Source organism: Chiloscyllium plagiosum, unplaced genomic scaffold, assembly GCF_037043375.1.
Source record: "Chiloscyllium plagiosum isolate Xiang-an unplaced genomic scaffold, Cpla_swu_hap1 HiC_scaffold_35, whole genome shotgun sequence".
In the NCBI taxonomy this organism is placed as follows: domain Eukaryota; kingdom Metazoa; phylum Chordata; class Chondrichthyes; order Orectolobiformes; family Hemiscylliidae; genus Chiloscyllium; species Chiloscyllium plagiosum.
In genome coordinates, this window is record NW_028270173.1 from 29,711,982 (window position 1) to 29,737,354 (window position 25,373).

At 47.8% G+C, this 25,373-nt stretch overlaps 1 protein-coding gene across 1 annotated transcript in view; it reads left to right on the forward strand.

The window, feature by feature from the left end:
- LOC122541253 (gamma-aminobutyric acid type B receptor subunit 1) overlaps positions 1-23,297 on the forward strand; it is a 134,255-nt gene extending 110,958 nt beyond the window's left edge. The window contains 4 exon segments of the mRNA XM_087978963.1: positions 389-516; positions 16,077-16,205; positions 20,109-20,252; positions 22,994-23,297. Coding sequence (XP_087835089.1) covers positions 389-516; positions 16,077-16,205; positions 20,109-20,252; positions 22,994-23,257 — 665 coding nt within the window. The 3' untranslated portion in view covers positions 23,258-23,297.
- Positions 23,298-25,373: the final 2,076 nt, after the last annotated feature.

The window sequence follows — 25,373 nt, forward strand, 5'->3', positions numbered from 1 at the left end:
CAGACAGTCACCCGAAGCGAGAATCGAACCCGGGTCCCCGGCGCTGCAGTGCTAACCGCTGAGCCACCGGGCCGCCCCCCCACGAATCCCAGCACCACTCTGAGCTTCTCCCAGCCCTCGTCTGAAACCTTTGTGGGCTGATTGATTAAGACCGATTGCTGTGCTTAGTCGACGATTGCATGACTGCCATTTGAGGAGGACAGGGCAAAGTAGTTGCTCCTCCCTGAGGCGCGGTGTCCGTGTCACTCTCACTGACAAGAAACTGATGCCCAATAGCTGAGCTCTCTCTCAGCGTGTAAAACAGATCTTTTTGTTTGACCTGCCCAGCCCATGTCTTTATCTCTATTTTATTTCTCTCCTCCCCCCCCCCCCCCGCCTTCCCGAACAGGGATTGTCTATGGATACAAGGGCCTGTTGCTTCTCCTCGGGATATTCCTGGCCTACGAAACGAAGAGCGTTTCCACGGAGAAGATCAACGACCACCGAGCAGTGGGGATGGCCATTTACAACGTCGCTGTAAGCAGTGCCTGGAAATCCTTCTGATCTGACCTGTGCCCAGAGGCTCGGTGCGAAACCTCACCACCCCACTCCTCCTGTATCTCCTCCGGCCTAACAACCCTAACCTTCCACCTCCCCACTCCGATCCCCCAGCTATCAACTCCCTACCCCCACAATTCAGAACACAAGCCTGCGCTAAAGATTTAAATGTCAGCATCGCTAATGATATATAAACTACATGAACCCATCGATTAGATTCCACTCTGTACCTCACTCACAGGCATCCATTATTCTATATATAAGCAATCTGAACCTCTCGATTAGATTCCAGTCTGTAACTCACTCCCAGGTATCCATTATTCTATATATAAGCAATCTGAACCTCTCGATTAGATTCCAGTCTGTAACTCACTCCCAGGTATCCATTATTCTGTATATAAACCACCTGAACCCCTCGATTAGATTCCAGTCTGTAACTTACTCCCAGGTATCTATTATTCTATGTATAAACCATCTGAACCCCTCGAATAGTTTCCACTCTGTAACTCACTCCCAGGTATCCATTATTCTGTATATAAACCATCTGAACCCCTCGATTAGATTCCAGTCTGTAACTCACTCCCAGGTATCCATTATTCGATATATAAACCATCTGAACCCCTCGATTAGATTCCAGTCTTTAACTTAATCCCAGGTATCCATTATTCTATATATAAACCATCTGAACCCCTCGATTAGATTCCAGTCTGGAACTCACTCCCAGGTATCCATTATTCTATATATAAACCATCTGAACCCCCTTGATTGCATTCCAGCCAGTAACTCACTCTCAGGTATCCATTATTCTGTATATAAACCAACTGAACTCCTCGATTAGTTACCACTCTGTAACTCACTCCCAGGTATCCATTATTCTGTATATAAACCAACTGAACCCCTCGATTAGTTTCCACTCTGTAACTCACTCCCAGGTATCCATTATTCTGTATATAAACCAACTGAACCCCTCGATTAGATTCCACTCTGTACCTCATTCTCTGGTATCCATTATTCGATATATAAACCATCTGAACCTCTCGATTAGACTCCAGTCGGTAACTCACTCTCAGGTATCCATTATTCTATATATTAACCATCTGAACCCCTCGATTAGATTCCAGTCTGTAACTCACTCCCGGGTATCCATTATTCTGTATATAAACCATCTGAACCCCTCGATTAGATTCCAGTCTGTACCTCACTCCCAGGTATCCATTATTCTGTATATAAACCATCTGAACCCCTCGATTAGATTCCAGTCTGTAACTCACTCCCAGGTATCCATTATTCTATGTATAAACCATCTGAACCCCTCGATTAGATTCCAGTCTGTACCTCACTCAGAGGTATCCATTACTCTATATATAAGTAATCTGAACCTCTCGATTAGATTCCAGTCTGTAACTCACTCCCAGGTATCCATTATTCTGTATATAAACCATCTGAACCCCTCGATTAGATTCCAGTCTGTAACTTACTCCCAGGTATCCATTATTCTATGTATAAACCATCTGAACCCCTCGATTAGTTTCCACTCTGTAACTCACTCCCAGGTATCCATTATTCTGTATATAAACCATCTGAACCCCTCGATTAGATTCCAGTCTGTAACTCACTCCCAGGTATCCATTATTCTGTATCTAAACCAACTGAACCTCTCGATTAGATTCCACTCTGTACCTCATTCTCTGGTATCCATTATTCTATATATAAACCATCTGAACCCCTCAATTAGATTCCAGTCTGTAACTCACTCCCAGGTATCCATTATTCTATATATAAATTATCTGAACTTCTCGATTAGATTCCAGTCTGTAACTCACTGCCAGGTATCCATTATTCTATATATAAACCATCTGAACCCTTCGATTCAACTCCAGTCTGTAACTCACTCCCAGGTATCCATTATTCTATATATAAACCATCTGAACATCTCGATTAGATTCCAGTCTGTACCTCACTCCCAGATGCCCATTCCTGAGTATATAAACCATCTGAACCCCTCGATTCGACTCCAGTCTGTAACTCACTCCCAGGTATCCATTCCTCTATGTATAAACCATCTCAACCCCTCGATTAGATTCCAGTCTGTACCTCACTCACAGGCATCCATTACTCTATATATAAGTAATCTGAACATCTCGATTAGATTCCAGTCTGTAACTCACTCCCAGGTATCCATTATTCTGTATATAAACCATCTGAACCCCTCGATTTGATTCCAGTCTGTAACTTACTCCCAGGTATCCATTATTCTATGTATAAACCATCTGAACCCCTCGATTAGATTCCAGTCTGTAACTCACTCCCAGGTATCCATTATTCTATATATAAACCATCTGAACCCCCTTGATTGCATTCCAGCCAGTAACTCACTCTCAGGTATCCATTATTCTGTATATAAACCATCTGAACTCCTCGATTAGTTACCACTCTGTAACTCACTCCCAGGTATCCATTATTCTGTATATAAACCAACTGAACCCCTCGATTAGTTTCCACTCTGTAACTCACTCCCAGGTATCCATTATTCTGTATATAAACCAACTGAACCCCTCGATTAGATTCCACTCTGTACCTCATTCTCTGGTATCCATTATTCGATATATAAACCATCTGAACCTCTCGATTAGACTCCAGTCGGTAACTCACTCTCAGGTATCCATTATTCTATATATTAACCATCTGAACCCCTCGATTAGATTCCAGTCTGTAACTCACTCCCGGGTATCCATTATTCTGTATATAAACCATCTGAACCCCTCGATTAGATTCCAGTCTGTACCTCACTCCCAGGTATCCATTATTCTGTATATAAACCATCTGAACCCCTCGATTAGATTCCAGTCTGTAACTCACTCCCAGGTATCCATTATTCTATGTATAAACCATCTGAACCCCTCGATTAGATTCCAGTCTGTACCTCACTCAGAGGTATCCATTACTCTATATATAAGTAATCTGAACCTCTCGATTAGATTCCAGTCTGTAACTCACTCCCAGGTATCCATTATTCTGTATATAAACCATCTGAACCCCTCGATTAGATTCCAGTCTGTAACGTACTCCCAGGTATCCATTATTCTATGTATAAACCATCTGAACCCCTCGATTAGTTTCCACTCTGTAACTCACTCCCAGGTATCCATTATTCTGTATATAAACCATCTGAACCCCTCGATTAGATTCCAACCAGTAACTCACTCCCAGGTATCCATTATTCTATGTATAAACCATCTGAACCCCTCGATTAGATTCCAGTCTGTAACTCACTCCCAGGTATCCATTATTCTATGTATAAACCATCTGAACCCCTCGATTAGATTCCAGTCTGTAACTCACTCCCAGGTATCCATTATTCTGTATCTAAACCAACTGAACCTCTCGATTAGATTCCACTCTGTACCTCATTCTCTGGTATCCATTATTCTATATATAAACCATCTGAACCCCTCAATTAGATTCCAGTCTGTAACTCACTCCCAGGTATCCATTATTCTATATATAAATTATCTGAACTTCTCGATTAGATTCCAGTCTGTAACTCACTGCCAGGTATCCATTATTCTATATATAAACCATCTGAACCCTTCGATTCAACTCCAGTCTGTAACTCACTCCCAGGTATCCATTATTCTATATATAAACCATCTGAACATCTCGATTAGATTCCAGTCTGTACCTCACTCCCAGATGCCCATTCCTGAGTATATAAACCATCTGAACCCCTCGATTCGACTCCAGTCTGTAACTCACTCCCAGGTATCCATTCCTCTATGTATAAACCATCTGAACCCCTCGATTAGATTCCAGTCTGTACCTCACTCACAGGCATCCATTACTCTATATATAAGTAATCTGAACATCTCGATTAGATTCCAGTCTGTAACTCACTCCCAGGTATCCATTATTCTGTATATAAACCATCTGAACCCCTCGATTTGATTCCAGTCTGTAACTTACTCCCAGGTATCCATTATTCTATGTATAAACCATCTGAACCCCTCGATTAGTTTCCAGTCTGTAACTCACTGCCAGGTATCCATTATTCTATATATAAACCATCTGGACCTCTCGATTAGATTCCGGTCTGTAACTCACTCCCAGGTATCCATTATTCTGTATATAAACCATCTGAACCCCTCGATTAGATTCTAGTCTGTAACTCACCCTCAGGTATCCATTATTCTGTATATAAACCATCTGAACCCCTCGATTAGATTCCAGTCTGTAACTCACTCCCAGGTATCCATTATTCTGTATATAAACCAACTGAACCCCTCGATTAGATTCCAGTCTGTAACTCACTGCCAGGTATCCATTATTCTGTATATAAACCATCTGAACCCCTCGATTAGATTCCAGTCTGTAACTTACTCCCAGGTATCCATTATTCTGTATATAAACCATCTGAACCCCTCGATTAGATTCCAGTCTTTAACTTACTCCCAGGTATCCATTATTCTGTATATAAACCATCTGAACCCCTCGATTAGATTCCAACCAGTAACTCACTCTCAGGTATCCATTATTCTATGTATAAACCATCTGAACCCCTCGATTAGTTTCCACTCTGTAACTCACTCCCAGGTATCCATTATTCTGTATATAAACCAACTGAACCCCTCGATTAGATTCCACTCTGGACCTCATTCTCTGGTATCCATTATTCTTTATATAAACCATCTGAACCCCTCGATTAGATTCCAGTCTTTAACTTACTCCCAGGTATCCATTATTCTGTATATAAACCATCTGAACCCCTCGATTAGATTCCAACCAGTAACTCACTCTCAGGTATCCATTATTCTATGTATAAACCATCTGAACCCCTCGATTAGTTTCCACTCTGTAACTCACTCCCAGGTATCCATTATTCTGTATATAAACCATCTGAACCCCTCGATTAGTTTCCACTCTGTAACTCACTGCCAGGTATCCATTATTCTATATATAAACTATCTGAATCCCTCGATTAGATTCCAGTCTGTAACTCACTGCCAGGTATCCATTATTCTATATATAAACTATCTGAACCCCTCGATTAGATTCCAGTCTGTAACGCACTGCCAGGTATCCATTATTCTATATATAAACTATCTGAATCCCTCGATTAGATTCCAGTCTGTAACTCACTGCCAGGTATCCATTATTCTATATATAAACCATCTGAACCCCTCGATTAGATTCCAGTCTGTAACTTACTCCCAGGTATCCATTATTCTGTATATAAACCATCTGAACCCCTCGATTAGATTCCAGTCTTTAACTTACTCCCAGGTATCCATTATTCTGTATATAAACCATCTGAACCCCTCGATTAGATTCCAACCAGTAACTCACTCTCAGGTATCCATTATTCTATGTATAAACCATCTGAACCCCTCGATTAGTTTCCACTCTGTAACTCACTCCCAGGTATCCATTATTCTGTATATAAACCAACTGAACCTCTCGATTAGATTCCACTCCCGACCTCATTCTCTGGTATCCATTATTCTACATATAAACCATCTGGACCTCTCGATTAGATTCCAGTCTGTAACTCACTCCCAGGTATCCATTATTCTATATATAAACTATCTGAACCCCTCAATTAGATTCCAGTCTGTAACTTACTCCCAGGTATCCATTATTTTATATATAAACCATCTGAACCCCTCGATTAGATTCCAGTCTGTAACTCACTCCCAGGTATCCATTATTCTCTATATATAAACTATCTGAACCCCTCAATTAGATTCCAGTCTGTAACTCACTCCCAGGTACCCATTATTCTATATATAAACCATCTGAACCCCTCGATTAGATTCCAGTCTGTAACTCACTCCCAGGTATCCATTATTCTGTATATAAACTATCTGAACCCCTCGATTAGATTCCAGTCTGTAACTCACTGCCAGGTATCCATTATTCTATATATAAAACATCTGAACCCCTCGATTAGATTCCAGTCTGTAACTCACTGCCAGGTATCCATTATTCTATATATAAAACATCTGAACCCCTCGATTAGATTCCAGTCTGTAACTCACTCCCAGGTATCCATTATTCTATATATAAACTATCTGAACCCCTCAATTAGATTCCAGTCTGTAACTTACTCCCAGGTATCCATTATTTTATATATAAACCATCTGAACCCCTCGATTAGATTCCAGTCTGTAACTCACTGCCAGGTATCCATTATTCTATATATAAAACATCTGAACCCCTCGATTAGATTCCAGTCTGTAACTCACTCCCAGGTATCCATTATTCTGTATATAAACCATCTGAGCCCCTCGATTAGATTCCAGTCTGTAACTCACTCCCAGGTGTCCAGTATTCTATATATAAACCATCTGAACCCCTCGATTAGATTCCAGTCTGTAGCTCAGTCCCAGGTATCCATTATTCTATTTATAAACCATCTGAACCCCTCGATTACATTCCAATCTGTCACTCACTCCCAGGTATCCATTATTCTGTATATAAACCATCTGAACCCCTCGATTACATTCCAATCTGTCACTCACTCCCAGGTATCCATTATTCTGTATATAAACCATCTGAACCCCTCGATTAGATTCCAGTCTGTAACTCAGTCCCAGGTATCCATTATTCTGTATATAAACCATCTGAACCCCTCGATTAGATTCCAGTCTGTAACTCACTCCGAGGTATCCATTATTCTGTATATAAACCATCTGAACCCCTCGATTAGATTCCAGTCTGTAACTCACTCCCAGGTATCCATTATTCTATATATAATCCATCTGAACCCCTCGATTACATTCCAATCTGTCACTCACTCCCAGGTATCCATTATTCTGTATATAAACCATCTGAACCCCTCGATTAGATTCCAGTCTGTAACTCAGTCCCAGGTATCCATTATTCTGTATATAAACCATCTGAACCCCTCGATTAGATTCCAGTCTGTAACTCACTCCCAGGTATCCATTATTCTATATATAAACCATCTGAACCCCTCGATTAGATTCCAGTCTGTAACTCACTGCCAGGTATCCATTATTCTATATATTAACCATCTGAACCCCTCGATTAGATTCCAGTCTGTAACTCACTGCCAGGTATCCATTATTCTATATATAAACCATCTGAACACCTCGATTAGATTCCAGTCTGTACCTCACTCCCAGGTATCCATTATTCTGTTTTTAAACCATCTGAACCCCTCGATTAGATTCCAGTCTGTAACTCACTCCCAGGTATCCATTATTCTGTATATAAACCATCTGAACCCCTCGATTAGATTCCAGTCTGTAACTCACTCCCAGGTATCCATTATTCTGTATATAAACCATCTGAACCCCTCGATTAGATTCCAGTCTGTAACTCACTCCCAGGTATCCATTATTCTATTTTTTATCCATCTGAACCCCTCGATTACAATCCAATCTGTCACTCACTGCCAGGTATCCATTATTCTGTATATAAACCATCTGAACCCCTCAATTAGATTCCAGTCTGTAACTCAGTCCCAGGTATCCATTATTCTGTATATAAACCATCTGAACCCCTCGGTTAGATTCCAGTCTGTAACTCACTCCCAGGTATCCATTATTCTGTATATAAACCATCTGAAACCCTCGATTAGATTCCAGTCTGTAACTCACTCCCAGGTATCCATTATTCTATATATAAACCATCTGAACCCCTCGATTAGATTCCAGTCTGTAACTCACTGCCAGGTATCCATTATTCTTTATATTAACCATCTGAACCCCTCGATTAGATTACAGTCTGTAACTCACTCCCGGGTATCCATTATTCTATATATAAACCATCTGAACACCTCGATTAGATTCCAGTCTGTACCTCACTCCCAGGTATCCATTATTCTATATATAAACCATCTGAACCCCTCGATTAGATTCCAGTCTGTAACTCACTGCCAGGTATCCATTATTCTGTATATAAACCATCTGAACCCCTCGATTAGATTCCAGTCTGTAACTCACTCCTAGGTATCCATTATTCTATATATAAACCATCTGAACTCCTCGATTAGATTCCAGTCTGTACCTCACTCCCAGGTATCCATTATTCTATATATAAACCATCTGAACCCCTCGATTAGACTCCAGTCGGTAACTCACCCCCAGGTATCCATTATTCTGTATATAAACCATCTGAACCCCTCGATTAGATTCCAGTCTGTAACTCACTCCTAGGTATCCATTATTCTATATATAAACCATCTGAACTCCTCGATTAGATTCCAGTCTGTAACTCACTCCCAGGTATCCATTATTCTGTATATAAACTATCTGAACCCCATGATTAGATTCCAGTCTGTAACTCACTCCTAGGTATCCATTATTCTATATATAAACCATCTGAACTCCTCGATTAGATTCCAGTCTGTAACTCACTCCCAGGTATCCATTATTCTATATATAAACCATCTGAACTCCTCGATTAGATTCCAGTCTGTAACTCACCCCCAGGTATCCATTATTCTATTTATAAACCATCTGAACCCCTCGATTAGATTCCAGTCTGTAACTCACCCCCAGGTATCCATTATTCTATTTATAAGCCATCTGAACCCCTCGATTAGATTCCAGTCTGTAACTCATTCCCAGGTATCCATTATTCTATATATAAACCATCTGAACCCCTCGATTAGATTCCAGTCTGTAACTCATTCCCAGGTATCCATTATTCTATATATAAACCATCTGAACCCCTCGATTAGATTCCAGCCTGTAACTCACTCCGAGGTATCTGTTCCTCTGTATATAAACCATCCAAATTAGTGCATCATTGTACATCACAGATGCCCGTCCATGACCATAGATAACTGTTTCTGATTGTTCCAGGCCGGGAGGGTGGTAGCAAACATTCCCTTTGGGAAGATGGGTCCTCCAACGCTGGGACCGGGATAATGTCCCTGCTGAAGTACGCCAGGCCTTCACCTCTGGGTGACTTTCTCGCTCCAAAAACCCAACCCACAATCTCATGTTGGTCACCTCCTGGTCAAGGTGAAAGGCCACACCGTGAGCTGGAGATCTGCCTTCGCTGAATGAGAGCTCTCTCAGAAGGTGGTGAACCTTTGCAGGCGATTTGAATGTATTTCGAGCAGAGGCCGCTGTAGCGAGGGTTGACAGGGGATGTCAGGGACGTCGAATTGAGGCTACCCTCCGATTGGCCATGATCTTCTTGAATGGCACAGCATGTTGGAGGGGCTTAAATGACCTTCTGCCTGTACCTTCCAAAGTGTAATTTGACCGCCCAGTCTTGTCATGTCAGTGCCATCCTGTGTTGTCAGTAATCTGGGCCCACAGACACAGGAATCCTGCTGTGATCTCCCGCCACTACTGCTTGTAACTCAATGTTCCTCCAGTGCTGAGCCCCACTGACTCGCAGTAAAATCTACAAGGAGGAGCAGCACAGCAGGTTGGTGACAGGGGTGGTCAAACAAATGCAGGCCTCGCCATCCCCACGCTTGAATAAATTTGAAAGATTCACTCCATCTACTGACACTGCATGATGGAAAGAGTGTTCATCACCTACAAGGTGCACTGCAGTGACTCACCAAGACCCCCGACAGTAGGTTCTAGCCCCGTGGCCTCTGCTGCCCTGAGGGATAAGGATAGCACATACATGGGAACACCACCATCACCTGCAAATCCCCCTCCAGGCCACTCGATATCCTGACTTGGAAATATATTGCCATTGGGGCTGCACAGTGGCTCAGTGGTTAGCGCTGCTGCCTCACAGCGCCAGGGTTCGATTCCAGCCTCGGGCAGCTATGCGGAATTTGCACCTTCGCCCTGTGTCCATGTGGGTTTCCTCCCACACACCCAAAGATGTGCAGGTGAGGGAAAATTGGCCATGCTAAATCATCCCATAGTGTAAGGTGCATTAGTCAGGGATAAATGTCGGGAAATGGGTCTGAGAGGGTTAGACTCTGAAGGGTCGGTGTGGACTTGTTGGGCTGAATGGCCTGTTTCCACACTGTAGGGGATCTAATGTAAAAGACGAGGGTGAGGTGCTATGACACTTAGTGGCCAGTGCTCCTACCCCATATACGGTGGAAGGAGCCGGCACTGAAATGTTCCCGGACAGATATACTCCGTGAATCCGTGCCTGCAATGCTGGGGGGGGGGGGGGGGGGAGTGAAGTTTAACACGGCTGGGAAGGTGAGACCAGGCAGCATCCCGATCCATCCTCATTTTCTGCCGTCTCAAGGAAGCTACATATCAGCCATGTCTGGCAGAATCGTACAGCACAGAAGGAGGGACATTCTGCCCACTGTGTCTCTGTCAGCCCTTTGAAAGGGCTGCCCCATTAGCCCCTGTCTCTCCCTGATTGTACATAAACGACAGACCAGTCCTGATTTTGAATGGAACCCTTTTTGCTCAGGAACCTATTCTTCTTAATCAACTCATTCGGACCTCTGGAGCAACACGGTGGCTCAGTGGTTAGCGCTGCTGCCTCACAGCACCAGGGACCCGGGTTCGATCCCAGCCTCGGGCGACTGTCTGTGTGGAGTTTGCACACTCTCCCCGTGTCTGGGCGGGCTTCCTCCGGGTGCTCCGGTTTCCTCCCACAGTCCAAAGATGTGCAGGTCAGGGTGGCTTGGCCATGCTAAATTGCCCTGTAGTGTTTGGTGCATTAGTCAGGGGTGATGTAGGGGAATGGGTCTGGGTGGGTTATTCTTCGGCGGGTCAATGTGGACTTGTTGGGCCAAAGGGCCTGTTTCCACAATGTAGGGAATCTAATCTAATCTGAAAAGGTGGGATCTGAACCCAGACTTCCCAATCCGGGGGAGGGGGGGGGTAGGGCACACTACTCCTGTCCCACAGGCGGGAACCCTTAACCTTGCTTTAACTTCCTTGGTATGGCCTACTTCTGGCCTCTGCCTGGAGCCATGAGGTTTGAGCCTGTCCGCAGTTTGTGTCCCTGCGACACCAGCACTGCCTGGCACCTCCTCATCTTCACTCCCGAGTCCCTCATACATTGGAGCAGCAGTTCATTGATATCTGAAGGATTTCCTGGCATCCTCTTTGGCCAGCTCCTGCCTCCATTAGAAGGCCCCCGGACGCCAAGGTAACCTTTATTATTCTGATCCAAGCTGACATGGCTGAGGGCTCACAGTGTTCCAGAACTGGACCCTTCCCACAGCCTTGAGCAGCAACTCCAGGCTGGTGCTACCCTCTGCAGCACCTTCAAAGGTCCTGCCCCTCTTCAGATGAGGCATTAAACCCCTCAGGTAGATGTAAAAGGATTTAACTAAATAAGAATCTATTTTATTCGTAAAAATATCTTTATATCCTACATCGTCACTGAATCAGTTTGGTTCTGTACAGTAGCTAATGAAGAAAAGAGCAAACATTGGGTTTGACTCTATCCCAAAAAACCAACATGTTCCTTACTTGTACAGGTTTATATATTTACATATAATTGAGACACAGCGAGAGTCCGATACCTGAATGGGCCTCCATTTACCTCTACCCCAGACGGTGGTTTTTCCCCACTGCCCCTTGGCAGCAGCTGCCCTAAGCTTCAGCACGTCCCTCAACACGCAGTCCTGGACCTTGGGATGTGCCAGTCTGCAACACTCGGTCAGGGTCAACCCCTTGCCCTGGAAGACCGACAAGTTTCGGGCAGACCAAAGAGCGTCTTTGACCGAGGTGACGGTCCTCCAGGCGCAGTCGATGTTTGTCTCGGTGTGTGTCCCAGGGAGTCACGGAGTCACGGAGCTGCTCGGGAAAAACCTCGACACAAACCACTGCATCTCCCTCCAGGCTCCCTTTACAAAGGCACACTCCAGAGGGAGATGTCTGGCAGTCTCTACACCCCCACAGCCACTTCAAGGACACCATGAGTTGGCACAGACCGTACATGAAAGATCTCCCATGTAAAAGATCCCACAGCTGCCATTTCGAGATCAAGCAGCTGGAGGGAATCTCTGCCCCACCCCGTGTGCATGGCAAACTGCATCAGTTCGAAGTATCGGTGACCAGGCCACGATCACAGTGAATGCTTGTGGGCTCTTTCTGTGCAAAAAATCAGTCCACTGCATTACAACTCTGATTAGACTCCGTAACAATACTCCAGGAACTGCTTGACTGTGAAATTATTTCATTCGCTCACGGGTTTGTGGGTCACCTGGTCAAGCCAGCATTTATTACCCATCCCTAGTAACAGTTAAGTGTCAAACATGTCAGTGTGGGTCTGGAGTCACATGTAGGCCAGACCAGGCAAGGATGGCAAATTCCTCCCCTGAAGCATATTAGTTGACCAGATGGGTTTCCTCAATCCCCTCCCCCCCCCCCCCCCCTCCCCTCAACAATGGATTCATGGTCTTCATTAGACCCTTAATTCCAGATTCTTTATTGAATCCGAATTCCACCATCTACTGTGAAAGGATTCGAACCCTGCTCCCTAGACCATCAGCTGAGTTTCTGCATTCACCAGGCCATACCCTCCCCTTGCGATTGGTTTGCCCCTGAGACGGGACAAGGTGCTTTCAGAGATGTCAGCTCTTCCTTCCCATTCAAACACCCCCTCCCATGTCACTACAGTGTGGATATATTTGCTGTCTTGGCTCAGTGGTTAGCGCTGCTGCTTCACAGCGTCAGGGACCCGGGTTTGATCCCGGCCTCGGGAGACTGTGTGGAATCTGCATGTTTTCCCTGTTGTCAGCATGGGTTTTCTTCGGGTGCTCTGGTCTCCTCCCACAGTCCAAAGATATGCAGGTTAGGGTGGATTAGCCGTGCTAAATTGTCCCATAGTGCCCAGGGATTTGCAGGTTAGGGTGGATTGGCCGTGCTGAATTGTCCCATAGTGCCCAGGGATGTGCAGGTTAGGGTGGATTGGCCGTGCTAAATTGTCCCATAGTGCCCAGGGATGTGCAGGTTAGGGTGGATTGGCCGTGCTAAATTGTCCCATAGTGCCCAGGGATGTGTAGGTTAGGGTGGATTGGCCATGCTAAATTGTCCCATAGTGACCAGGGATGTGCAGGTTAGGGTGGATTGGCCGTGCTAAATTGTCCTATAGTGACCAGGGATGTGCAGGTTAGGGTGGATTGGCCATGCTAAATTGCCCCATAGTGATCAGGGATGTCCAGGTTAGGGTGGATTGGCCATGCTAAATTGTCCCATAGTGACCAGGGATGTGTAGGTTAGGGTGGATTGGCCATGCTAAATTGTCCCATAGTGACCAGGGATGTGCAGGTTAGGGTGGGATTGGCCGTGCTAATTTGTCCAATAGTGCCCAGGGATGTGCAGGTTAGGGTGGATTGGCCGTGCTAAATTGTCCCATAGTGACCAGGGATGTGCAGGTTAGGGTGGATTGGCCGTGCTAAATTGTCCTATAGTGACCAGGGATGTGCAGGTTAGGGTGGATTGGCCATGCTAAATTGCCCCATAGTGACCAGGGATGTGTAGGTTAGGGTGGATTGGCCGTGCTAAATTGTCCCATAGTGACCAGGGATGTGCAGGTTAGGGTGGGATTGGCCGTGCTAAATTGTCCCATAGTGACCAGGGATGTGCAGGTTAGGGTGGATTGGCCATGCTAAATTATCCCATAGTGACCAGGGATGTGTAGGTTAGGGTGGATTGGCCGTGCTAAATTGTCCCATAGTGACCAGGGATGTGCAGGTTAGGGTGGATTGGCCGTGCTAAATTGTCCCATAGTGACCAGGGATGTGCAGGTTAGGGTGGATTGGCCATGCTAAATTGCCCCATAGTGACCAGGGATGTGTAGGTTAGGGTGGATTGGCCGTGCTAAATTGTCCCATAGTGACCAGGGATGTGCAGGTTAGGGTGGATTGGCCGTGCTAAATTGTCCCATAGTGACCAGGGATGTGCAGGTTAGGGTGGATTGGCCATGCTAAATTGCCCCATAGTGACCAGGGATGTGTCGGTTAGGGTGGATTGGCCGTGCTAAATTGTCCCATAGTGACCAGGGATGTGCAGGTTAGGGTGGATTGGCCATGCTAAATTGTCCCACAGTGCCCAGGGATGTGCAGGTTAGGGTGGATTGGCCGTGCTAAATTATCCCATAGTGACCAGGGATGTGCAGGTTAGGGTGGATTGGCCATGCTAAATTGTCCCATAGTGTCCAGGGATTTGCAGGTTAGGGTGGATTGGCCGTGCTAAATTGTCCCATAGTGACCAGGGATGTGCAGGTTAGGGTGGATTGGCCGTGCTAAATTGTCCCATAGTGACCAGGGATGTGCAGGTTAGGGTGGATTGGCCATGCTAAATTGCCCCATAGTGTCCCAGGGATGTGCAGGTTAGGGTGGATTGGCCATGTTAAATTGTCCCATAGTGTTCAGGGATGTGGAGGTTAGGGTGGATTGGCCGTGCTAAATTGTCCCATAGTGCCCAGGGATGTGCAGGTTAGGGTGGATTGGCCATGCTAAATTGTCCCATAGTGCCCAGGGATGTGCAGGTTAGGGTGGATTGGCCGTGCTAAATTGTCCCATAATGACCAGGGATGTGCGGGTTAGGGTGGATTGGCCGTGCTAAATTGTCCCATAGTGTTCAGGGATGTACAGGTTAGGGTGGATTGGCCGTGCTAAATTATCCCATAGTGCCCATGGATGTCCAGGTTAGGGTGGATTGGCCGTGCTAAATTGTCCCATAGTGCACAGGGATGTGCAGGTTAGGGTGGATTGGCCGTGCTAAATTGTCCCATAGTGCCCAGGGATGTGCAGGTTAGGGTGGATTGGCCGTGCTAAATTGTCCCATAGTGACCAGGGATGTGCAGGTTAGGGTGGATTGGCCGTGCTAAATTGTCCCATAGTGACCAGGGATGTGCAGGTTAGGGTGGATTGGCCGTGCTAAATTGTCCCACAGTGACCAGGGATGTGCATGTTAGGGTAGATTGGCCGTGCTAAATTGTCCCATAGTGACCAGGGATGTGCAGGTTAGGGTGGATTGGCCGTGCTAAATTGTCCCATAGTGACCAGGGATGTGCAGGTTAGGGTGGATTGGCCGTGCTAAATTGTCCCACAGTGACCAGGGATGTGCATGTTAGGGTAGATTGGCCGTGCTAAATTGTCCCATAGTGACCAGGGATGTGCAGGTTAGGGTGGATTGGCCGTGCTAAATTGTCCCACAGTGACCAGGGATGTGCAGGTTAGGGTGGATTGGCCGTGCTAAATTGTCCCATAGAGACCAGGGATGTGCAGGTTAGGGTGGATTGGCCGTGCTAAATTGTCCCATAGTGCCCAGGGATGTGCAGGTTAGGGTGGATTGGCCGTGCTAAATTGTCCCATAGTGCCCAGGGATGTGCAGGTTAGGGTGGATTGGCCGTGCTAAATTGTCCCATAGTGACCAGGGATGTGCAGGTTAGGGTGGATTGGCCATGCTAAATTTTCCCATAGAGACCAGGGATGTGCAGGCTGTGTGGGGTTAGCCATGGGAAATGCAGGGTTATAGGGTATTCGGGGTGGGCCTTGGGTGGGATGTTGTTCGGGGGCGTGGGTGTAAATCGATGGGCTGAATGGCCTGTTTTCACACAATAGGGATCCTCTGATGACTGCAGCTTCTGCCTTTCTGTCTTTGTTGCAGGTGCTCTGTATGATCACCGCCCCAGTCACCATGATAGTTAGCAGTCAACAGGACGCTGCCTTTGCCTTCGCTTCCCTCGCTGTTGTCTTCTCCGTCTATATCACCCTGGTGGTCCTGTTCGTCCCCAAGGTTCGTGACTTCCTGCCATTTCACCGGGGTGGAGTGGGAGTGGGGATGGGGAGGGGGTGGGGGGAGGGAGAGGAACGGACACCACGAGTGGCGGACACACCACGTGTGCCCCCACCCTGTCTCCCACCTAAGACCAAACACGGGCCGCTGACTTCAAAACAGAGGGCCGTGGTCTGAGGTAGCCGCGTGGACCAGTGGGGAACAAAGGCCTTCTCTGGAACTGGCTGCGTTTAACGGGGGGAGTTGACCAAAATCCACAAAATATGAGGAGCAACAGACAGGGTGGATCGAGATAAAGCACTCCTGCCAGCCTGGGGGCTCAGGGACACCGCCTGAAATTGAAGCCTGACCTCCCGGGAGTGAGAGCGTTGCCACAGTGCAGGCGGTTATATTAACAATTCCTTTTGGCAAAGGGGGCAGTTGATGTGGGGGGGGGCAATTGTCCATTTTAAGTCTCGGGTTTCGTAGATTCTTGTTTTGTCTGTGAGCCGAAGACGTTGAGGGTCTCTGGAGCAAACATGAGGCTTTGGAGTTGGACCACAGATCGACCGTGATCCCATTCAGTGGGGGAACAGGCCAAAGTAAAGTTGGCATAGTCTCTCATTATAGAGGGGGAGAGAGAGAGAGAGACACACACACACAACTGTCAGTGAGTTTAACCTGAGGGCAAGTGTTAAGGATGAGAATGCAGGACCTTTGTGGTAACCTCAGCTAACGCCTGATGACGAGGAGCCAGTGCTGGGCTGGACAATGTAAACATATCTAGGAGACAGTGAGGGCTGCAGATGTTAGAGATCAGCGTCGAGAGTGTGTCGCTGGAAAAGCACAGCAGGTCAGGCAGCATCCGAGGAGCAGGAGAATCGACGTTTTGGGCATAAGCCCTTCAACAGGAATGAGGCTTGTGGGTCGGGGCTGAGAGATAAGTGGGAGGGGAGTTGGGGTTGTAACACACACCAGGTTATAGTCCAACAGGTTTATTTGGAAGTGCTAGCTTTCGGAGCACTGCTCCTTCATCAGGTAGCTAGTGGAGCAGGATGACACAGAATGTCTAGCACAAAATCACAGTGTCATGCAACTGGTGCAATATATTAAACAAACCTAGATTGCTGTTAAGTCTTTCATCTTTTAGAACGGGTTGCAGGTTTCAATTCATTAATATGTAAATCCCAGAACTTTTCAAGTCACATTCCTGAGATAACCCATTCTAAGAGATGAAAGACTTGACAGCAATCTAAATTTCTTCAATATGTTGCTTCAGTTGCATGACACTGTGATCTTTTGATATAAATTCTGTGTCTTATCATCCTGCTCCACTAGCTACCTGATGAAGGAGCGTCGCTCCGAAAGCTAGTGCTTCCAAATAAACCTGTTGGACTGTAACCTGGTGTTGTGTGATTTTTAACACAGTTGACACAGGAATTGAACCCACCCAGTTGGCACTGGTCTGTACTGCCAGCCAGTTGCTCAGCCAGCTGAGCTAACCAACTCCCAAGGCGTGAGCTGTTGAATGGCTTCCTCCTGAACCTGTGTTCCACAGGGCCCTGGGACTGTTGACCTTTCTACAAATGATTCAGACTCGGGAATTGGAAGTGCGATAACTAGATTTGCGGATGCCAACAAAATTGGGAGACCTAATAGACACAGAGGAGGTTTGCAACGAGACATGAGAAAAGACGATTAAACTTGCAGAAAGACCAGGGAGTTGGCTAATCAGTTGAGCGTGAGGGTATTGGCAGGATGAATACAGTGGCTTCACATTCCTCTCTCTCCAATTCACTCATTGGATATGGGCATCGCCAGCTAGGCCCAGCCTTTATTGCCCGTCCCTAGAGTTACTCCCTTGAGAAGATGGGGAGTGAGCTGCCATCTTGAACCAGTCCACCTTCTGTGGGTTGACCCACAATGCCCTGAGGGAGGGAGTTCCAGGATTCTGGCCCAGCGACAGTGAAGGAGAGTCTGGGTAAAGGTGAGGGAACAGGAAATCCAGGGGCAAACAGAAATAGCGATTGCTGGAAAAGCTCAGCGGGTCTGGCAGCGTCGGTGGAGAGAAATCAGAACATTTCAGGACCTTCCTCAGAACCGCTACCACGTTAATCAACCCAAAAGGTTGACTCTGATTTGTCTCCTAAGTTGCCACTGGACCTGCTGAGCACTTCCAGCGATTTCTGTTTTAGTTTCTGATTTTTAGCAGCCGCAGTTCTCTCTCGGATTTTATTTAAGAAATCCAGGGGCTACCGATGCACGAAACATTAGAAACATCAGGACTGCTTCGCTTCACAATAACATGAACACAGCTCTTTGGACCGCTTCGAGAGAAATGGAATTCACGACTCAAGAGACTACATTCAACTACTGCAGAGATTGGAACACAGTAGCGGGACTGAGCTCTCCACTGTATTTTTTAAAAATGGATTTAGGAGCACTGGGGAGGATCAGAAGAAAGGGTTTACTGGAATGCCGCCACATTGAGGGAATTTATCTTATCCAGGCAGACCGGGGCTAATTGATTTTCTGCCAAAATCAGAATTAAAGGGTGATCTGATTCTGAAGGGATTGCGCAAATTGAATACAGAGGAAGTAAAGGCCGAGGGAGATAGACTTTTGACCTGCAAGGGATTTGAGGGCTTTTTGGGCAGGCATGGAAGTGGAATTAAGGCCACTATCAGATCAGCCTCGAACTTCCTGAACTGAGAGGTCGAAAGAGCTATTCCCGCTCCGATTTCGAGTGACCTCAGGAAACGTTGCCGTGTGAAACATCGCATGTGTCCGAGAGGAAAAAAAATCAACCTAACCTCATCTGAGAATACAGCACCTTTGACAGAGAGTACTCGTGGTAGGTGGAATTGAATTTAGATAAATGCAAGGTGCTGTATTTTGGAAAAGTAAATCAGAGCAGGACTTATACACTTAATGGTAGGGTCCTAGGGAGTGTTGCTGAACAAAGAGACCTTGGAGTGCAGGTTCATAGCTCCTTGAAAGTGGAGTTGCAGGTAGATAGGATAATGAAGAAGGCATTTGGTATGCTTTCCTTTATTGGTCAGAGTATTGAGTACAGGAGTTGGGAGGTCATGTTGCAGCTGTACAGGACGTTGGTTAGGCCACTGTTGGAATATTGCGTGCAATTCTGGTCTCCTTCCTATTGGAAGGATGTTATGAAACTTGAAAGGGTTCAGAAAAGATTTACAAGGATGTTGCCAGGGTTGGAGGGTTTGAACTACAGGGAGAGGCTGAACAGGCTGGGGCTGTTTTCCTTCGAGTGTCGGAGGGTGAGGGGTGACCTTATAGCGGTCTATAAAATCATGAGGGGCATGGATAGGGTAAATAGACAAAGTCTGTTCCCTGGGGTGGGGGAGTCCAGAACTAGAGGGCATAGGTTTAGGGTGAGAGGGGAAAGACATAAAAGGGGCAACTTTTCCACACAGAGGGTGGTACGTGTATGGAATGAGCTGCCAGAGGATGTGGTGGAGGCTGATAGATTTGCAACATTTAAGAGGCATTTGGATGGGTATATGAATAGGAAGGGTTTAGAGGGATATGGGTCGGGTGCTGGCAGGTGGGACTAGATTGGGTTGGGATATCTGGTCGGCATGGACGGGATGGACCGAAGGGTCTGTTTCCGTGCTGTACAGCTCTATGACTGTGACTGTTCACCCAGAGAGTGGTGAGCTGGTGGATTTCACTGTCCCAGCAAATGGTTAAGGCCAAAACATTGTGTTTTCAAGAAGGAGGCTTGTGGCTGAAGGGATCGAGGGATACGGCGGAGGGCGGGATTACAGCACTGAGCTCAGTGATCAGTCAGAGTGAATTGCGCGGCAGGCTGGAGGGGCCGAATGGCTCCTACCTCCTGGGTTTCTCTGAGTGTGAAGTGGTGGCTGAGGTTTAGCGCTGATGTCTCTGTGACAGATGCGGAGGTTGATCACCCGAGGAGAGTGGCAGTCTGAGCAGCAGGACACCATGAAGACGGGCTCCTCCACCAACAACAACGACGAGGAAAAATCGCGGCAGCTGGAGAAGGAGAACCGCGAGCTGGAGAAGATCATTGTTGAGGTCTGTCTGGCATGTGTGGCACGGGGATGAGGAACTGCCTTCCAGCCTGTTCCCACACTCGGTCAGACCGCGGTTTGAATTTGTACCCAAACTCTGCCTTCCCGCCTTGACTCTGCGATACTCTCCTTCCCCTTCATTCTCTCGTGGGGGATGTCACTGACCAGGCCAGTATCCACCACCCACGCCCTGTGTGCCCTTTAGCCATTTCAGAGCGCAGTTTACGTTTGGAGTCACATGTCAAGCCAGACCAGGCAAGGACAACAGATTTCCTTTCGTGAAGGAAAGGTAAAAAGTTCAGGGCGGCATGGTGGCTCAGTGGTCAGCACTGCTGCCTCACGGCGCCAGGGACCCGGGTTCGATCCCACCCTCGGGCAACTGACTGGATAGAGTTTGCACACTCTCCCCGTGTCTGTGTGGGTTTCCTCCCACAGTCCAAAGATATGCAGGTTAGGGTGGATTGGCCATGCTAAATGACCCCATCCCCTGTTCAGGGATGTGCAGGTTCGGGTGAATTGGCTGTGTTAAATTGTCCCATAGTGTTCAGGGATATGCAGGTTAGGGTGGATTGGCTGTGTTAAATTGTCCCATAGTGTTCAGGGATATGCAGGTTAGAGTGGATTGGCCGTGCCAAATTGCCCCGTAGTGTTCAGGGATGTGCAGGTTAGGGTGAATTGGCTGTGTTAAATTGTCCCATAGTGTTCAGGGATATGCAGGTTAGGGTGGATTGGCTGTGTTAAATTGTCCCATAGTGTTCAGGGATATGCAGGTTAGAGTGGATTGGCCGTGCCAAATTGCCCCGTAGTGTTCAGGGATGTGCAGGTTAGGGTGGATTGGCCGTGCTAAATTACCCCATCCCCTGTTCAGGGATGTGCAGGTTAGGGTGGATTGGCCATGCTAAATTACCCCATCCCCTGTTCAGGGATGTGCAGGTTAGGGTGGATTGGCCATGCTAAATTACCCCATCCCCTGTTCAGGGATGTGCAGGTTAGGGTGGATTGGCCGTGTTAAATTGTCCCATAGTGACCAGGGATGTGCAGGTTATGCGCATTAGTCAGAGGTAAATGTAGAGTAATAGGGGAGGGGAATGGGTCTGGGTGGGTTACTCTTCACGGAGAGTTGGTGTGGACTTGATGGGCCAAATGGCCTGTTTCCACACTGGAGGGATTCTGTTCTACCAATCCCCATGAGCTTTCAATTTATTACATACAAACTGGGCGTCAGTGTGGACTTGATAGGCTGCTTCCACACTGTATGGATTGCACCAAAAGAATTCATAACCTCAAAATGCTGAAACCCCTTCGATTCAATAACGCTGCCTTCCAAATATGTTTCTGTGGTAAATGTCTGAAAGGGGAGCAGTGGTTGTTCGGAATGGCTCATAAACCTGGTGAAGGGATTTGAGCTCCATCTTCCCATCGGTGCCTCATTGACACCCCACCCCATCCAATTTTGTTCTCCACTGAAGGCAGTGAATATCTTCGTTCAGGGGTTTATGCCAGAATACCAGCGGGTTTATCCCCAACACTGGGCCAGGAAATGGCAGTGAAAGTTTCTGTTCACATTTCCAGGACACTGGCTGTGGCCCACTCTGAAGAGGCCCAAAACAGGTCAGTCAGGATTAATGTTTCATGAAAGTAAACCATCCCCTTAAATCTGACTTTGTTGGAAAGCTTTCAAACAAAACAATCTGTTTGTTTATTGTCCTCAGACAGTTCTTTAATATTCTTTCTTTTGCTCTTCTGTGACCATTGAATCCCCGCAGGCCATTCAACCCATCAAGTCCACACTGACCCTCTGAAAAGCATCCCACTGCTACACCACCCAACCCCCAGCCTGCACATCCCCGGACACTCGGGGACAATTTAGCGTGGGCCAACCCACCCTAACCTGCACGTCTTTGTGACTGTGGGAGGAAACCAGAGCAAACCCAGGCAGACACGGGGAGAACGTGCAAACTCCACACGGACTGCGGGCCGAAGGGTGGTGGGCCTTATCGGTAGGGCGGTGGGGGGGAGGGCGTATCGATGTGCTAACTTCCCCCCCCCCCCCCCATTGGGGCAGAGGAGTCTCTGCCTGGGTTTAATGGCCGTGACAACGACTGGGGTGAGGTGCTGGATTCCTGAACGGAGAGCCCCACTCAGCCTGCAGTAGCGTGCTCCCCCCACCCCTCACGGCGCGTCGGGGAGGCCAAACGTTAACTTGGTGGTGGTACGCTTTGCCGAACATCTCAGCCGGGCCCACAGGGGACGACTGGACCTCCCAGTCACCGCCCATTTTAACCCCCCCCTTCCCACTCCCTTTCCGACACGTCCGTCCTCGGCCTCCTCCATTTCCAAGTCGGACCGCAGCGCACATTGGAGGAACAGCACCTCATCTTCCACCTGGGCAGCCTGCAGCCCGGAGGACTCAACGTTGTGCTCTCCAATTTCAAATAACCTACTGTCCCTCCCCAGCCCCTTCCCCCTCCCCCATCCCTTCCACTGCTCCCAGCCACCAACTGGATTCATTCCTCCCATTGACCAACCGGGTCGTGCCCTCTACCTGTCCCCACCTGTCCCCCACTTCACCACCCCACCCCCAACACCCAACCTCCCCCCCCCAATCGTGAGGAAGGGTTACACCCGAAACGTTGACCTCCCCCCGGCCTCCTGACCCCTGCCAGGCTTGCTGCGCTCTCCTGGCTGCCTCCTGCTGGCCTGCCTGTGTCTAACGGCCTCTCCTGCTTTCACTCCCACCTTCAGAAAGAAGAGCGAATCCTAGAGCTCCGCCAGCAGCTCCAGCAGAGGCAGCAGCAGCAGCTCCGCTCGCGGCGTCGCCCCTCCGGCGCTGCCAAGGAGAACCACACCGACAACCACTACACGGGCAATTCGTCAGCGGGGACCGTCTCCTCCCTGTACCAGGCCAACCCGCCCCTGGTGCAGCGACTGGCCTCCTCCGAGCAAGGCGCCGACAAGCTGGGCAGAAACAACTGCGACGGCAGCCGGCTCCACCTCCTCTACAAGTGACGGGCCGGACTGAGGGGGTGAGGGGGGTGAGGGGGGTGAGGGGGGGGCGGAGCTTCGACACCCTGACTCGGGCTCCTCTCGGCCGACAGCACACATGTATACTCCGACCCGCGGCGAGACCTCGGGTCCCGGGAACGGGGTCGCACGGCTCAGTGTCCCCCCTCTCCCCACCCCCCCCCCACCTCCAAAAACCGAGTGAGAGAGGAAGCATCCCCCTCCACCCACCCCCCCCCACCCACGCCACACCAGCCTGTGTTTCCCACGGGTGCTGGCCGTGGAACCGCGGACGTTCTCCGATAGCGGCGACCCGCTGAGTTATACAGTCCTGGAGATGTACAGCACGGAACCAGACCCTTCAGTCCAACCAGTCCATGCCGACCAGATATCCCAACCCAATCTAGTCCCACCTGCCAGCACCCGGCCCATATCCCTCCAAACCCTTCCTATTCATATACCCATCCAAATGCCTCTTAAATGTTGTAATTGTACCAGCCTCCACCACTTCCTCTGGCAGCTCATTCCAAACACGTACCACCCTCTGTGTGAAAAGGTTGCCCCTTAGGTCTCTTTTATATCTTTCCCCTCTCACCCTAAACCTAAGCCCTCTAGTTCTGGACTCCCCCACCCCAAGGAAAATACTTTGCCTATTTATCCTATCCATGCCCCTCATGATTTTGTAAACCTCTATAAGGTCACCCCTCAGCCTCCGACGCTCCAGGGAAAACAGCCCCAGCCTGTTCAGCCTCTCCCTGTAGCTCAAACCCTCCAACTCTGGTAACATCCTTGTAAATCTTTTCCAACCCCTTTCAAGTTTCACAACATCCTTCCGATAGGAAGGAGACCAGAATTGCACAACGTATTCCAAAAGTGGTCTAACCAATGTCCTGTACAGCCGCAATATGACCCTCCCAACTCCTGTATCAATACTCTGACCAATAAAGAAAAGCATATATGACGCCTTCTTCACTATCCTATCTATCTGCGACTCCACTTTCAAGGACCGATCCCAATCGTGAATGGTTTGGCAGGTTTGATTTTTTTTATTCCAGAGCGCACCGTACTGTTTTTAAAATGCTCCCACGTTTGTTTTGAAAAGGGCACAGTTTTTCACTGTGTCACGCTGTGACGAGCCCTCGTCGAGCAGAAGAATATCTCGCCATGTCCACAATCTTATAAATCCATCGGGGAAACTTACTGTCCACCCTCGTTTATCGAGATCCGTGCTCCCCAGCCACCATCCAATAGCAAAGGTTCCCCAGGGGATACCCGGTAAATAGTTCATGTCAGAGCCAGGGGAGGTTTTTGGGAAAGGATGTACGTATTCCCCGGCCATAGTTTTAAAGACACGTCCCAAAGCCGCAGAGAGTCCAAACTCTGTTGAGTTTTAACGATCCGTGTTGAATTAGAAGCGAGTGAGGGCCAGTTTCAACTTCTCTCTTCAAACCCGGGTGGGGACAGAGAGGGGATTTGCAACAGTTTGCTGTTAAAATACTACATGGACAAGTTGTAATTTAGAATGTATATCAGCCGTCACCCTAATCAGTCTTCAGAACAGAATATAGGTAACGAGTTCACTAGGACAGGAGGAAAGCAGAGGAAGGGATTTATTATAGTCCACTACACCCACCCCCACCTCTGTAGGAGTTACAATAATTCAAGACTTGTAATCAGCACAGTTCACGGTCTCACAGTTGGTGCAGGGTCCTTGGTAAAGCACTTACCAATGCCAAGTCTTCCAGCGCTCTGCCAGCTCTGACGGATCTTATTCAAGGGCCTGATGTAAAATGTGGCCAAGTCCGAGGTAGCACCAGCTAATGAAGATGTTTGCGTGTGGTCCGAGCCCATTGCTAATACCAGGCGGAAAGGGACATGTTGCAGGAGCTTTCCATCTCGCATTCATCCGAACAAACACAAAAATGCCAAAGTTAAGCCGATCAGAACAATTTATAGTCCTGGAGGAAAAGGTTGCTGATTGGCCAAAGGGCTGGCAAGCAATGGGAACTCGAGCGCAAGGCGAAGATCTTCGGTTTCCTCTCTCCGGTTTATTGGACGACGTTTCAAGTTCGGTACGGCCAGCCGAACAGTGGGAGATGTTACCCAAACCGCTCGAGAGAGA